This window comes from Mustela putorius, unplaced genomic scaffold (genome assembly GCF_011764305.1).
Source record: "Mustela putorius furo isolate JIRA1106 unplaced genomic scaffold, ASM1176430v1.1 tig00000228_pilon_pilon_pilon, whole genome shotgun sequence".
In the NCBI taxonomy this organism is placed as follows: Eukaryota; Metazoa; Chordata; class Mammalia; order Carnivora; family Mustelidae; genus Mustela; species Mustela putorius.
In genome coordinates, this window is record NW_025421322.1 from 38,591,441 (window position 1) to 38,605,431 (window position 13,991).

At 53.4% G+C, this 13,991-nt stretch overlaps 1 protein-coding gene across 27 annotated transcripts in view; it reads right to left on the minus strand.

Moving 5' to 3' along the window:
* Positions 1-13,991, minus strand: part of PTK2 (protein tyrosine kinase 2) — a 246,281-nt gene that overhangs the window by 20,649 nt on the left and 211,641 nt on the right. For 26 of the 27 annotated variants that reach the window (XM_045078169.1, XM_045078191.1, XM_045078190.1 and 23 more), the window contains 3 exons: positions 9,485-9,571; positions 6,411-6,548; positions 5,308-5,439 (listed from right to left, as the gene is read on the minus strand). In XM_045078169.1, coding sequence (XP_044934104.1) covers positions 5,308-5,439; positions 6,411-6,548; positions 9,485-9,571 — 357 coding nt within the window. The remainder of the gene's footprint in view (positions 1-5,307; positions 5,440-6,410; positions 6,549-9,484; positions 9,572-13,991) is intronic. The other variant, XM_045078180.1, reaches the window with a different exon arrangement.

Sequence of the window (13,991 nt, forward strand, 5' to 3'; positions counted from 1 at the left end):
TCTCTCTCTCTGCCTGACTCTCTGCCTACTTGTGATCTCTCTCTGTCAAAATAAATAAATAAAATCTTAAAAAAAAAAAAAATCCTGTCTTGCGCACCGTGCCACGTTCGACTACTGTGCACACTGGAAGGAAGATAAACGGGGACCCAAGTCTGTCTGGTAGCAGGGCCCGATGCGAAGGCATATGCTCTGAACAGACTGAGGGGCCAGCCAGTGTGGGACAGCCCGTGAGGCGGGGGGCTCGCTGGCACACAGCCATCTCAGAGAGTTCACGAGCGGGTCGGGGAGTGGGTCCAGCACAAGGAATAAGAGCCGTAGGTCAGAGCCGTGTGGCCTTGGGCAAGCGCGAGCATGGGGACACGTGGGGACGTACCGACTCCCCAGAGCACTCAAGAAAAGGTAGCCGCCAGAACTAAGAGCAGTCCCCACACTCAGTGCTGAGTCCTAACAATGGGAGGTTAGATCGACAGCAGCTGAGTCTCAACTACTAGAAAAAATCTGGACAATATTTCTGACAAAGTAACTTGGAAGATAATTTTCCCAACAAATCCTCAGGCCCTCTGGCAGGGTGCAGAAGCTTACCCTGTGGAAGGGAGCGGTGGTGATATGCCCAGCGCGGCCTGAGGACTACTGAGCGTCAGGGACAGTGTGTCACCAGGTCATAATGAGACAAACAGAAGGCAAGCGTCTTTAGAAAGTTCTAGAGCAATTTGAAATAGTAATTCTTAGGCCTGGTGGAGTTCATAAAAACAATCTGGCTCATATTTCACATATGTTTAAAAAAAATTTCTTAAAAAAAAAAAAACAAAAACTTTTTTCTACTAATTGCCCCTTGTTTTACGAGGATATCACGTCTACAGTGGTTTAGGAAAAAACCCAGAAACTCACCCTTCCTCACTGACAGGCTGCCTCTTGCCCCCAGACTCCACATCCTGGGAGTACGTGCAGGTCTGGCCAAAGCAGAGGCCTTGCTGCCTAGCTGCTAAAAATAAGCCTCTGATGGGAGCTCTTCTACCAGCAAAAAGGAATTATGACTTATGTGTAACAACCAGCAAATCTAATAGAAGCGATGCTTCCTTGCAGAACCCCTGAAAGCGGCTCACTCTCTCACTGAGTCTGTTATGTTAGTTTTCGGTCCGGAGCGGCTGGAGGGCACTCCGGGATGGTCTTTGGGAACTCCGCAGGATGCGGGACAGGATCTAGGAGTTTGGAGTCTCAGCAGCGCCGCTCGCACCGGCGCTGGAGAACAAGCTGGGAGGCAGAGACGGCCCTTGGAGGAAGAACCGTGAGTTCCCTCCTTGCCCACCTGAGTACGAGCTACGCATCCTAATCCTCGACCCAGCCCCGGGAGAACCTACTACCTGCGCTCTCTAGAGAAGGTAACTATGCTACAGATGAGCAGATTACTAAATGCAAGCAGAGAGATTAAACAATTTTTAAGGGGTCGTTAATAACTAGGATTTTTAATTCTCATTTGGCTGACTCTGCAGTCTGGATTCTTTCTAGTAACGCCTTCCTGAAAACGAGAGTCCAAGCCAGGAGTGATCACATGGAGTGCCAACACGCAGTGTGCTCACTGTTTTCCTGCTACCTCCCACGTGCTGGCCCCTGGCTCCCCCAACCTGCCATGGCCTAAGGCGTCCTGTGTTGTCTGTCCCTCTCCGTGTGCCGCGGTGGTCCTTCTGTGCTCAGGTGTCCTCGGGCCCATGTGCTAGGCATGCTGGCTTCCTGGAATGTCTTCCCCAGATGTCCCTGGACTGACCCTTGCTGGGTCCTCCAGCTACTCAGCCCTCCCCAAAGGCTGCATGTGCTGGGCCTCCCCTCCCGTGCCCAGTCCTCTCTGTCACAGTCGGGGCTCTGCCTGGTACTCCCGCTCGGAGGAGGCCCCCGTCTCAAGTACACACTTGCCCTCAGACCTACCACCTACAAGGCCTACCTTGCGAACACCCGAATCAAGGACAGGGTCCGGACTATCCGACCGCCCTGTGACCCCAGTACCGATTTGATCTTGAAGCCACAATGACAACAGGGAAGTCATTCTCACTTACGGAGAGCAATACTAAATTCTAATGGGAAACAGTGACACACGCCACGACCTTAAAAGAATGACCAATTATGCCTTAAGTAGGGACTGACTCTGGAATGAGGGATTGGCCCAAACTCAAGCAAAATGTCACACATTATTCATCATGTCAATGTCCTCACGAGTTATTCTTAAAAAACAAACAAAAAACCCCTCCCCAAACTCTAAAATACCTAACAGAAAAGGTATTACAGACAACATCTTTAAAAATGAAAGCAGGTGAGGACCTATTCAGTATGAAAGTCTGCGAGAGAAACTTCAGAATAGGAACACGATGTTACGAGGTATGTACGAACACTGAAAATGAAGAAAGGAAATGCTTTTTAAAAAGTCACAAGTAGATCACTTATGCCTCAAAATGGGGCGAAAAGCAACAGAAAATCCGAGGAAATCCGAGTTCATGTGCTGGATACTGGAAAACAGAAGAGCAGGGTCTAGAAATCACCCGCATATGCGCAGAGAGCACACGACCACCGTGCTCAGTGAAGGCGACTGCACTAGAGCCAGGCAGGCATCCGGCAGGGAAGGGAGACGCGCACTTAAAAAACACGGTGAGCAGTAAAGGAGGCCGGGACAAACCCTGGGCAAGGTCCTGAGCTCCGGAGACATGCCCACTGGGGACGCCACAGTGCCCAGGCCATCCCGCAGGCAAGGTGTGGCGCGCACCAGAGCCCCGGGGGCCCCTCCACGCAGCTTCGCGAACAGACTTCGAACACCATCTGCAAGCTGTGTGGGGGCTTGGAAACGTCCTGTGCGTGGGCGTGGGGTCCCCGGACTCACACATTTACCGAAGGCACCGAACCATACCCGATCCAGGCCTGTTCGTGCACTGCATGGAAACCATGTCCACGACAAGAGAAAGCCCCCCAGCGAGCCATCCGGGCCCCGAAACCACTCAGAAGACGGGGTCGGCACTGAGCTCAGGAGCTGCGTCCCACGGCTCTGGTCCGTGAGAGCGGGTGGGGATTTCTGAGAATAGTCTCCTGACCCACGCCGTTAGTCAGGCTCATCCTCTGCCAGTGGTCCTCCCTGGACTTGTCTTCCCTGCAGATTCCAATGGCTCCTTCAGCCGTGGCTCGACCGATCTGGCCACTGGCACCGCCCTTGACCCCTTGCTGCGTGCAGTACCCCAGCAGATGAGCAGTGCAGGCCGGTCGGCCACGGCTCGGAGACAGCGCTCGGGTCACGCGTAGTCGGTCGTACACAAGGCGACGGTATTCAGATACCTCCGATCCGGTCTGGAGAATCGGGAAATACCGACTTTCGAAATCCCATGTCTGTGCAGGCAACAGGCTGTCTCGGACGAATGTCCGAGAGGGGCCAGAGGCCAGGCATTTGGGCGGTCCAGAGCGGCTCCGGGCCAACCTGTCAGACTCCTGTGGGGACAAGCACCTCCGTCCGCAGCTTGCCCTGCGTTGCCGTCAGCTTCGATTTCAGTCACGGAGACTCTCGAGAGTTTGAAACTTCTGTTCGAAAGGCAGTCCCTCAGAGTGGCTGGCCACACTTCAGACCCTGCTGTGGGGAGGACGCGAGTACCCCCGCACGATGCTGCCTCGCACCTCGAGGGCGTGGACGCTGCGGCAGCCAGGACGGACCCTGCGCAGGTCCCCAGGCTGCTCCGGGCTCTGTCACACGCTAGCTGGGCGACGGCGGGAATCCTCTCTGTCCTGCAGTGAGGGTGACACGGACTGGGCACACTCCTTTTTATCCTTGTCTCCAAAATTCACAGAGCACCAGTGATCAAAAATTTAATTTAGTTTAGTTTAATTTTTATTTGATCTTGCATTTGAAGCCAGTGACTCTCATGGCAGAACGCAGCCGAGCTGAGGTGACGTCTGCATTTACACCCGTGCATACGAGCGTTCGTGCTTTGCTGCAGGAACACCGCCGCTCTTCCTCTGGGACGCTCCTAGAACATGACCTCGCCCGTGGCGTGCACACCACACTAGGCCGGTTTTCTAAAGTAAAAAAAATATTGAATTCTGAAGCAAAAAACCTTCAAGAATTGCGGGTATAGAACTCCCGACCCCTCTCATCCTTGTGGGGTGGCCGTGCGGACAAGCTGACTTCACTTATGACAAATACGTCGGACAGTGACCGGCACCGTGGCAGACGTCAGCTAGGATTGAGGTGTTCAGATGTGAGCAGGTGTGTGCCGAGGACGCGAGCACTAGTCCTGCCTGGCGGTCACGGAGCGGGGGGCACCTGTGCCGTCTGCAGGCCTCTTGGCATGCTGCACGCTCCCGTGTGCAGAGCCCAGAAGCTTGTGCACTGAGCCCAGCACACTCTGTGGAGGCCACTGGCCTCCCTGAGAGTGAAAACAGGCTTCCCTGAGCCTGCGTGGTTAATTCTCCACAATTAAAAAAAAAATGAGAGCCACACACACAGGATGAAATCAGGGTCGCACGTTGATGAACGGTGCAGGTCAAAACTGCTGCGGCCTAACGCCGTTCACTGCTGCTTTCAGTGTGTCCGTGCCTGGAAGGCTGTGCGCGATCTGAGAACCGTCCCCCACCCTTGATCTGGTCCCTCAGTGCACAGCTGGACACAGATGCGTCCTCGGGGAAGTTTACTGAACCAAAGCATAGGCGAGCGGCTGTGGACGACCCAAGGAAAGGTAATGATTCCTGAAATTGTGGCAACGGTGGGTGTCCCGGCTCTGTCCCGTCATCCTTCTCAGGCCACTCCAGGAAGACTGATCTAGCCATGCGGGCTGACAGGGGCGTGCGCTCTGAGGCTGAGGGCGCAGGAGTCCAAAGGGCCCTCGTGTCAGGCGACACATAGAGACCGCTCTGCCTCACCACTTCCTCTGCTGCAGGAGACTTCAGAGCAGGTGTGGACGGGGGCCGCCAGATGCGCGTGGGGGAGGCGCCTGTCGGACCACAGGACAGGGAATGCTGTGAAAGAGGGCTTGGTGCCCGGACGCCTGGCTCCACGTGCTGCAGGAACGAGATGCCAGCGGACACTTGTGGGGGAGCTGCTTCTGCGACAGCCACAGAGATGTCACACCTCTGAGCCTGTGATGCGCTGACTCAAATCTTAGAAATCTGGCCAGAAAAATATCCCAGAAAAGCCAATAACCTAGGATCACGTGTGTTTGGGACCGGATGGAAAAGGCTGTGTCCTGTTCTGAAAAAGACCAGCTTTGCCCATCATCTGTAGTATGCAGACGCTGGCAGAACTCCCCAAGCGGAAGACGCCCCAATCACTAGGAACACAATTACCAGAAACCTCTCCTCCTTTTCCAGCCAGCGCTGATCTTCCTCCATCTCCTGCTGCTGCCGGATCAGCCGCTCCTCCATCAGGTGGGTCGGCAACACGTGCCCGATCCCGCGCAGGTCCAGCGCCGCCGAGTCCTGGGGAGCGGATGATAAAAGAGTGCATCATTCTCAGGCTACCTCAGATGCCCTTACTGTTTCCTGTGCTTTTCCAAAAACAAACAAACAAACAAACAAACAAACAAAAAACTGAACAGCAAAACAGCAAGCGTGGTGGAAACAGGGTCTCTCAGACCTGCTCAGCGGAGCGACTCGCCCGAAGGCTGCGAGAGAGCCGCGGCCAAGCACCTCTAACAAGTCCGAGTCCCTCGGCTCACAGCTCCGCTTGTGGGATTTATTCTCGAGAAAGAATCCAGGGCCCCTGGGTGGCTCGGTGGGCTAAGCAGCTGACTTTGGACTGTGCTGTGGTCTCGGGGTCCTGGGATCCAGCCCCGCATCAGGCCCCCACTGGTGTGCATGCATTCTCTCTCTCTCTCTAAAAAGAATGGATGCAAATCTTTAAAAAGAAAGAAGGGATCCCAGGTCTGTGCGGAGAAGGCACCGCCAGCTGCCGTGAAGAACTGAACACAGTCTGGGCCAGAACAGAAGGAAGATTAAGCTCAGCCCACACACGCCACGGAGCACAGAGCAAGTGTCAGATGTGCTCACCCCAAGGTCAAGGGCATGGGTGGCAGACTACAGGTGCTCCGGGAGTCAAAGAAACAACATTAACGGCTACGGGAGGGGTTCTCGGTGCACCAGGCAAATCTGGTAGGGGTGAAAATGGCCCCCAGAGCGGGAGACTGTCCCTCTCTCCTTCCCGAGAACTGCTGCGCGCATGCGCTAACAATGTGCGGTCCCGTGCGCGGCCTTGCAGGCGGGTGGGCTGATGATGGTGGCGTCTCTGTTTCAGTAAAAAGGATTCACAGAACCGGGAACAATTCGAGATGTAGCGCCTTATATTTAGAATTTGGTCATCAAAACGAGTAACTCCTAGGATTCAGAAATAAAAAATACTATAGGCAAAGCTTCATCAGCTAACAACAGAAGCCCAAAAACATGCAGGTTACCTCCACGCTGGGCTGCCACATTGATATCTCCTGCGCTCTGTGATTCCAGGAGTCCGTCTGGTCCAAGAGAGATGCCTGGCCCGGGTAGATGCTGCCAGCCATGGCCGTGACCCCATGGGATCCAGGATAGCCAGAGACCTGTGAATGTTGGGCAGCACAGTCATGCTTTCCATGTACAAGGGAGAGACTCAGATGACAGAGAACACCGCGCCAACAGGACAGTGGTGCCCACAGATGTCCACGTGTAGATCCCTGGAGCCTGTGGCTATGGGAGCTTACACGGCAGAGGGACTTCCCATGGGTGGTTATAACTTAGGTGCCTAGAGATGGGGAGGTGACCCTGGCTCATCGGCGTGGACCTAATGTGCGGCTTCCTTCCCCACGCAAGGGGGAGAAGGGGAGACAGGCTACTGCAGTGTGGCCGGAGGATAGGGCACTGCTGGTTTTGAAGGGGGAAGGGTCAAGGCCAAGGGACGCAGGGAAGGTAGTAAAGGCGAGGAAATGGATTCTCCACGAAAGAAAGGTGATCCACGGCGGCCGCGTAATTAAGTAGTGCAGATACACACTAGGAAGTCAGAAATCATTTACTTTGGAACTCTGCACCCGGGATGCCACAGCACCAGGGGCCACAAACGCGGCTCAGTGGGCGCTGCTCTAGAGCGCCCCCTGACTAATGAACTCGGGCTGGCGAGAGACGCAGGCGGCGTGCTCCAGCCGTGATCATTGCGGCGGAGAAAGATGCTCAGAAGGTGCAGATGGAGAAATACTCTAAGGCAACAGGAAATGAAAGCAGTTCCGTTGGGTGGCTTCCTCCCCCAGTCACGGGGGGGGGGCAGAATCAGCAGTTTCCGTAACTCACTGGGCTCGTGCTGGGGTGCCAGGGTGCTTAGTTATTTCTTTAACAAGATAATGCACAGCCAGATCCAGGATTTCCAAACACCAACACATTCTTCAACAAAGACTTTGTGCACTTGTCCGGTCTCTAGGCACTGTTTATACCAAAACTGCACACTGACAATATATAATCAATAAACTTTCGAGTAAGACGTACAGATGATCCTCACAGTTTACTAGAATCAAAGTTTTCAATAAAAATTCTACTGAACATAAATGTCATATCACTACTGTTTTTGGTCAGAAGGGCTACACTACCCCCAGACAACTTTTAGGAACTTGCACAACAGAGACCGTTCAAGTATCCTGCGACAGCTTTCTATGGAACGCCAACCCTGTGAAAGGATCAATGAGCATTTCCGGCTAAGAAGGAGCACGAAAGCACCAGGCGACGTCCTGTAATCATTCTCAGTTACCAGATACGGAAACTTGGGGCCTGGGAGAGCGGAATCATTCCTCTGCCTGCTGAAAATACAGATGCTTCATGCAGCCACTGAACCCTTACTCTGTTCTACACACTGTTCCGCGCACTTGAAGTAGTGACAAGCCACTGTCCTCACGGGCTTCTGCTCCGGAGGGGTGGGGCCAACAGCCGCACACGGATACGCATCAGAGCCCAGGTGGTGGAAGGGGCCCAGGCCAGTGAGCCCTGGGTGAGGGCTGAGGGCCCGTGGAGGCCTGCCTTCTGCTTTCTCTAAACACGTCTGGGGGCACAGAGATTCATGCCTCCTCCGGGCAAGTGGGGCTCAGAGCAGTGTCTCCCGTAACAGGGCTCTCAGTCATGCAGGTCACCTTGGGGAGCTTGTTCCCAGCGTGATGCCCCTGGGCCCCCTTCAGAACGGGTACAGTGGGGTCTGGAGGCCGCGGAGCAGGTGAAGGGCCTGCCGCGGACCCGACTGCAGCGTCTCTAGTGCAGAACGGCCTGCAAGCTCTCCTCAGGACCCTAAACCGCGAGGTGCTTGTCCATACCGATCTAAGAGGCCTGGATTTAAATCATAGCTGGGAGGCACGTAAAGGAATAAAAATGCTTTCATGTGACCCGCAGTGACCCCGTGAAGGAGGCACGGTAAGCCTGCTTCTCTTTTTGCTCCTTTTTCCTCCTCCAGTCAAAGGAGACGGCAGTTAAAGGAACTTTCAGCTCCTCCCTCTCAGGACAAGGGCCCAAGGACTCCCTGTGGCTTGTTTTCTGTCTCACTCACTCAGTTAAGCGCTTCCCCCTCAAGGCTGGTTCTGGTCACCGAGTCAGCCGGTGACGAGCATCAGCTCAGGACACAAATGCACGGCTTCACGAGAGCCACAGCTGACACAAATCACAAGCAGCGATTTATTTCCTGGAAGTGATCTGGCTGATTCTCCAAATAACATGACTATGGGGACACAATCCGTGGCATACACACACATGCACCTGACCACTCCTCAGTATTAGAAAGTTGTGACTTGCTGACACCCTCGTCAGGACGTCACCACAGATGTCACACCTGTACCAGCCGCTGAGCACACGAGAGGACACCCTGACGATCGCTTATCTCCAAGTCCAGAACACGCAACACCAACAGCTGGGACCAGTCGGAGCGCGGGCAGCGGGCAACTGACAGGAGGGGAGGGGACCCTCCAGGGCCACAGACAAGCTCTGTCTTGGTGTGGTGTGGGGGACACGTGTGTACACGGCTGTCAGAACACGCGAGCATTTCCTCTAAGGAAATCATACCTCCAAAAAGCAAACACTCCCCTCACAGCCAAAACATCACTGACTTTGCTTCTGGTCCTTCTTTCTCAAGGACGGTCGCGTCTAGTCTGATAAGATACCTGCCTGCAAGTCTGGCACCGTCCGCACCTGGCCGATACGGCATCTTGTCTGATTTTTAAGGTAGATTTGAATGTTATTCTTGCCTTCCAGAAACACCACCCTGTTCATTACTGGCTCTTCGCCCCACATGTCTCCCAAACGGAGGACAGAAATGGGGTGGGGGGGGCACCTGCCTGCGCTGCTTTAAGGCCGAGGGGCCGATGACACAGCCTCCACTTAGACGGTCACTAAGGTGCATTACTCTCTTAGCTTTCTGCTCGCCAAATCACAGTCCTATCTACAGAAGGAAAGAACAGAATATCTCCAGGGTCCCTCCCCACCCGCAAGCCTGCAGAACAGAAGGCAAGGCCTTAGTCCGTAAGGACGAGCCTACCTGATAATGATTGGTCTGTACCATGTGCTGAGGACTGGGGTAAAATCCTTCGCTGGACCTTGGACTGGGGTAACCGGGTCTGCTGGGCTGTGAACACATCAACAGAGCATCACAGGAATGAGTACTTTGAAAATATTGTCCAATCTCTGTTTTACTGCAAATAACAGAAAAAGATACTTTTCTCTAAAAGACTTTAGCTGTAAAGAATGATAAAGAGCATCCAGGCACTTCGGTCGGGGACGCAGTCTTTCCCACAAACGTCCGGGACGGCAGGGCACCCCCCCATCAAAACACGGCGCTGGACCCCTTCCCCACAACACACACACGGATTAACTCAAGATGGAGCAGGGAGCTGAGCGAAAGAGGCGAGGCTGTAAACTCGTGGAGAACGGGCACGTCTCTGCAAGCCTGGGTGGGCGATGGTTTCATAGACAGGACCCCAAAAGCTCAGTCACTGAGAATGAGAATGAGAAAGGCACCCAAACTAAAAGTTTCTGTCCTACAAATGGCACCACCAAGACAGAGAGAGGCCACAGAATGGAGCAAAGTGTGTGCATGTCACGTGTGGGAGTCGTAACCAGAATATACAAAGCCTCTTGCAGCTCCACAGTAACACGACACACAGTCCACACCGACAGTGGGCAAGGACTTGAGCAGACAGGAGGGGGGGCCAATCGATGGCCAACAAGATGTGCAGCAGCTCGGGCACCCAGGAAGAGCCAATCGGGAGGCTTTCGGAGCAGTGGGCTCTGTGGGCTCTGCGGCTTCCTGGCGGTGGGACTGGGGACAAGCCAGGCAGCCAACTGGTTTCTGCTTCTATCAGCTGGGAGCTGAGCTACAGGGACCGGGAAGTTACCTCCAACCTAAAACTCTCCATCCGTTTGTGACCTACGTGAATTTAAGGTTCATACCAGAAGAATGGTTTAGTGTGAAATAGAAGTGAAGCCCACAAAATCTTCCAAGCCTGACAGATTCACTGGAGTGCAAACCCACTACTCTCCAGCCAAATGGAGACCAGACTAAAAGGAGATGGACTGAGGGGCCAGCAAGCCCAGAGGAGGCAAGAAACACCTCGGAGACCCCGTCTCTTCCAACGGACGCACACGGTCCTGGAGAAACACACGCCTGGTTGGAGTGAAGTCCTGAGCAAGTCTGCGTGTCTGAGAGGAGTCTCAGTACCCAGTCTGCTCACACTGTCCCCGCCGCCCATCCTTGGAGTCTTCTGTGGCGATTTCCTGAACTCTTGTGGTTTCTGCCACCTGACATAGTGCCCTAGTCCCCTGCTCTGGGTGCGTCTCCGGCCCCGACTCGGATCGCAGCTGCCTCCATCGGCTTTTGCTCCGCTACCACAGACCTGCGCCATCTCCGAGGCTGGGAGCGCACCCCCATCCCTTGGGCCGACACTTGGGCAGCCCAGACACGGCTCACCCCAAACTCACCCAAATAGGACCATGGGTCCCCAGGACACCTGAAAACAGGCAAGGGACATCAAAGGGGTGTCATAGGCTTTACCCTGTGTTCTAGGGTGGCAATTTCCAAAGTATGTTCCATGAAACCAAGGGGACCACCTTCAGATTTTTATATATATATATATATTTTAAGATTTTATTTATTTATTTGACAGACAGAGATCACAAGCAGGCAGAGAGGCAGGCAGAGAGAGAGGGACAAGCAGGCTCCCTGCTGAGCAGAGAGCCCGATGCGGGGCTCGATCCCAGGACCCTGAGATCATGACCCGAGCCGAAGGCAGAGGCTTAACCCACTGGGCCCCCCAGGCGCCCCTCAGCATAGTTTCTCACTGAAGCCCCTGGAAGAGCAACTCCTGTGTATACTGACAGATGACATTACTTTGTCTTGTTTGAGCTTTACCAAGACTTTTTGTGGTTCTAGACAATCGCATCACACGAGCTCCATCGTGGCTGTGGGCTGGGCGTCTGTCCTGTGTCCCTGCCTCCGGCCACCTCAGCAGTCCTGTGCGGTGATCCCACCTGCGCGCCTCCCATGGGCGTGCACAGCGCCTTAGCTTCTCATGCACTGAGCAGGCTCCGGGCAGAACTGGATTCTGAATTTACAAAGTCATCTTACTTCCTGTGTATTTCACTGGAGGGCCAGTGTGGGACATCACGAAACGCTTCTTACAGAAGTGCAGTGCCGCTGCTGTCAGGGCTGAGAAATGCTTCTGAGGTAGCCACTCTGAAACCCTTTATTTTCGGAACTCCCTTTGTATTTTCAAAAATGACTGAGGACTCCAAGGGCTTTTGCTTGGCTGCAACAGATCTACCAATATTTACATCATTAAAATGAAAACAGACACTTAAAAGTAACAAACTAATTACACGTTAAAAACAATCAGTGAGCAGAGTGGCACGCGTCCCACATGTATGGAAATTCCTCAGGCCTAGCAGAAGGCCGCCAGCTCTCCCACCGGCTTCCGCACGGCCTGCCGTGCGGCCTCGCTGCAGCACACAGAGAGAATCCAGCCCCACACAGCCGTGCAGCGGAGGGGATGGGAGTGTGAGGAGTCGATGAGCAGCTTCCGGGCACAGATGTGGCCACTGTTTCTGACATTACGCTCCAACTCAGAAAGTGGTGGTATCTCAAAGGTGACTTGCAGTGTGGAATCTGAAAACCCTGTCGTCATCTGTGATGTTTAGATCCGTTACTCTGTCCTGTACCATGAATGGACCTTCCACGCGCGGTGATTCTGTGACGTCCCACAGCGATCATCTGAAAACGCGAGCTGCCGAGGTACGCAGACCTTCACCGCGCCGACCCGTGTCAGTAGACGCATGGAAAAGTCACGTCTGTTGATCTCACTCCGAACTCATCAGAGAAGTCTCAGAGTGGGGGAGCTGTCAAGGTCATGGTGATGGATATTTTTCAAAATTCTCAGTTTTGCTTGAAAACTCAAATTTTATCACCGGCAACAAGGCATCAGTTGTTCTCGATGACAGTCTCACTTCTTTCTTGAGAAAACATCTACCAAATGCACAACTCTGCACAATCAGTGTCTGCCCACTCTACTTTGGAGAAAAACTGGTTCTCCATGAGAAACACGGCTACCTCCACACCTCAGCTGCCTAGCACGGTCTTTCCGGTACTTGCTGCTCCTCCCACATTACAGCACTTCATCGAGGTCACTCTTCAGCACCCAGGCGTCTCCTTCCTGCGTGAGCACGGTGGTGCAGAGCGCCGTGCCGACCAGCCCGGCGTGGCCCCGCTGCCCAGGCGTGTGCCACGGTGACTGCGGCTTCGTCCGCCGTGCCGTCTGCAACAGGCCTGCAAACGTCAGCAGAAGGGACGAGACCCATGACGCGTGGACATGATTATGAAACGGATTTTGCTCTCACGGCCCTCGAGATGGAACTGAAGACCCAGAGGTCCAAGGAACACATTTCTTTGAAAAGTGCTGAAAAGGATATTTTTAGCCAGAGGCTCTCCACTGATCTGCTGGGGGATGTGCAGGACAGCTCGCAGCAATGAAGTGACCTAGGCTCCTGGGCAAACTTCTCTGGAGACTGTCATGTGGGAAAAAATTGGTTTTGAGTACGAAGAAGAAATCGGGAACATGTTTTTAATAATTAGCATGGTAGTTATAATGCTTTTGCCATTAAGTCTTATAACTAAGATTTTACTTTTTTTTTTTTTAAAAGATTTTATTTATTTGAGAAACAGAGAGCGAGCGCACAAGCAGCAGGAGTGGCAGAGGGAGGAGCAGGGCCCCGCTGAGCGCAGCATTCCACGTGGGGCTCCGTCCCAGAACCCTGGGATCACAACCTGAGCTGAAGGCAGACGAAGCTTTTAATTTTGAATCTTGAATGTGGGAGAGAAAAATATTTCACTTTAAAATCTCATTAGGCTACATTAGGAGCTTTATTAGTACACAACACTCATTTTCAAAAGCCCAAGATCCTGCGTGATCTCAAGAAACTGAGGCGGAATTTGTTGTGCAAAGACAGCACAGCTGGCACTCTACAGCCTGAGGAGGCCCCAGAGCTCCTGCTCCACAGGGTGGAGGAAATGCCAGGACGCAACGCTGGGTGAGCGCCCTGGAGACAAGGGATCCGCTTGTTGATGGGTCAAATACAGTCCCGTAAAAGCAGAGTTTGCATCCACGGAACACGAGAAAAGGGAAAAACCACATCCAGACCAGATTCTGACTGGCAAGGGAGCCGAATAATTTGTGTATTCGTTTGTATTCATCAGGCATCTGTATATTTAACTAGTGTAGATGATTTTCTAGCCATGAAAACTCTTTAATCCACAGGTCGTCGACCTTCTCCTCCAAGTGTCAAAGAGCGAGTGTTTCAATCTGTGCAGCCTGCCTGACCCTGCCGCAGGCCCAGACCAGCCACAGACAAGAAACGCACGAAGCATGCAATTCATTCCGACAGAACTGATTACACGAGCAGGCAGTGGGTAAGGGGTTGCTGACCCATTTTCAAAGGCAGAACAATGTCTGATTACGGAGAAGAGCCTTTTAACAGCCACTTGGAAAACATTCTCA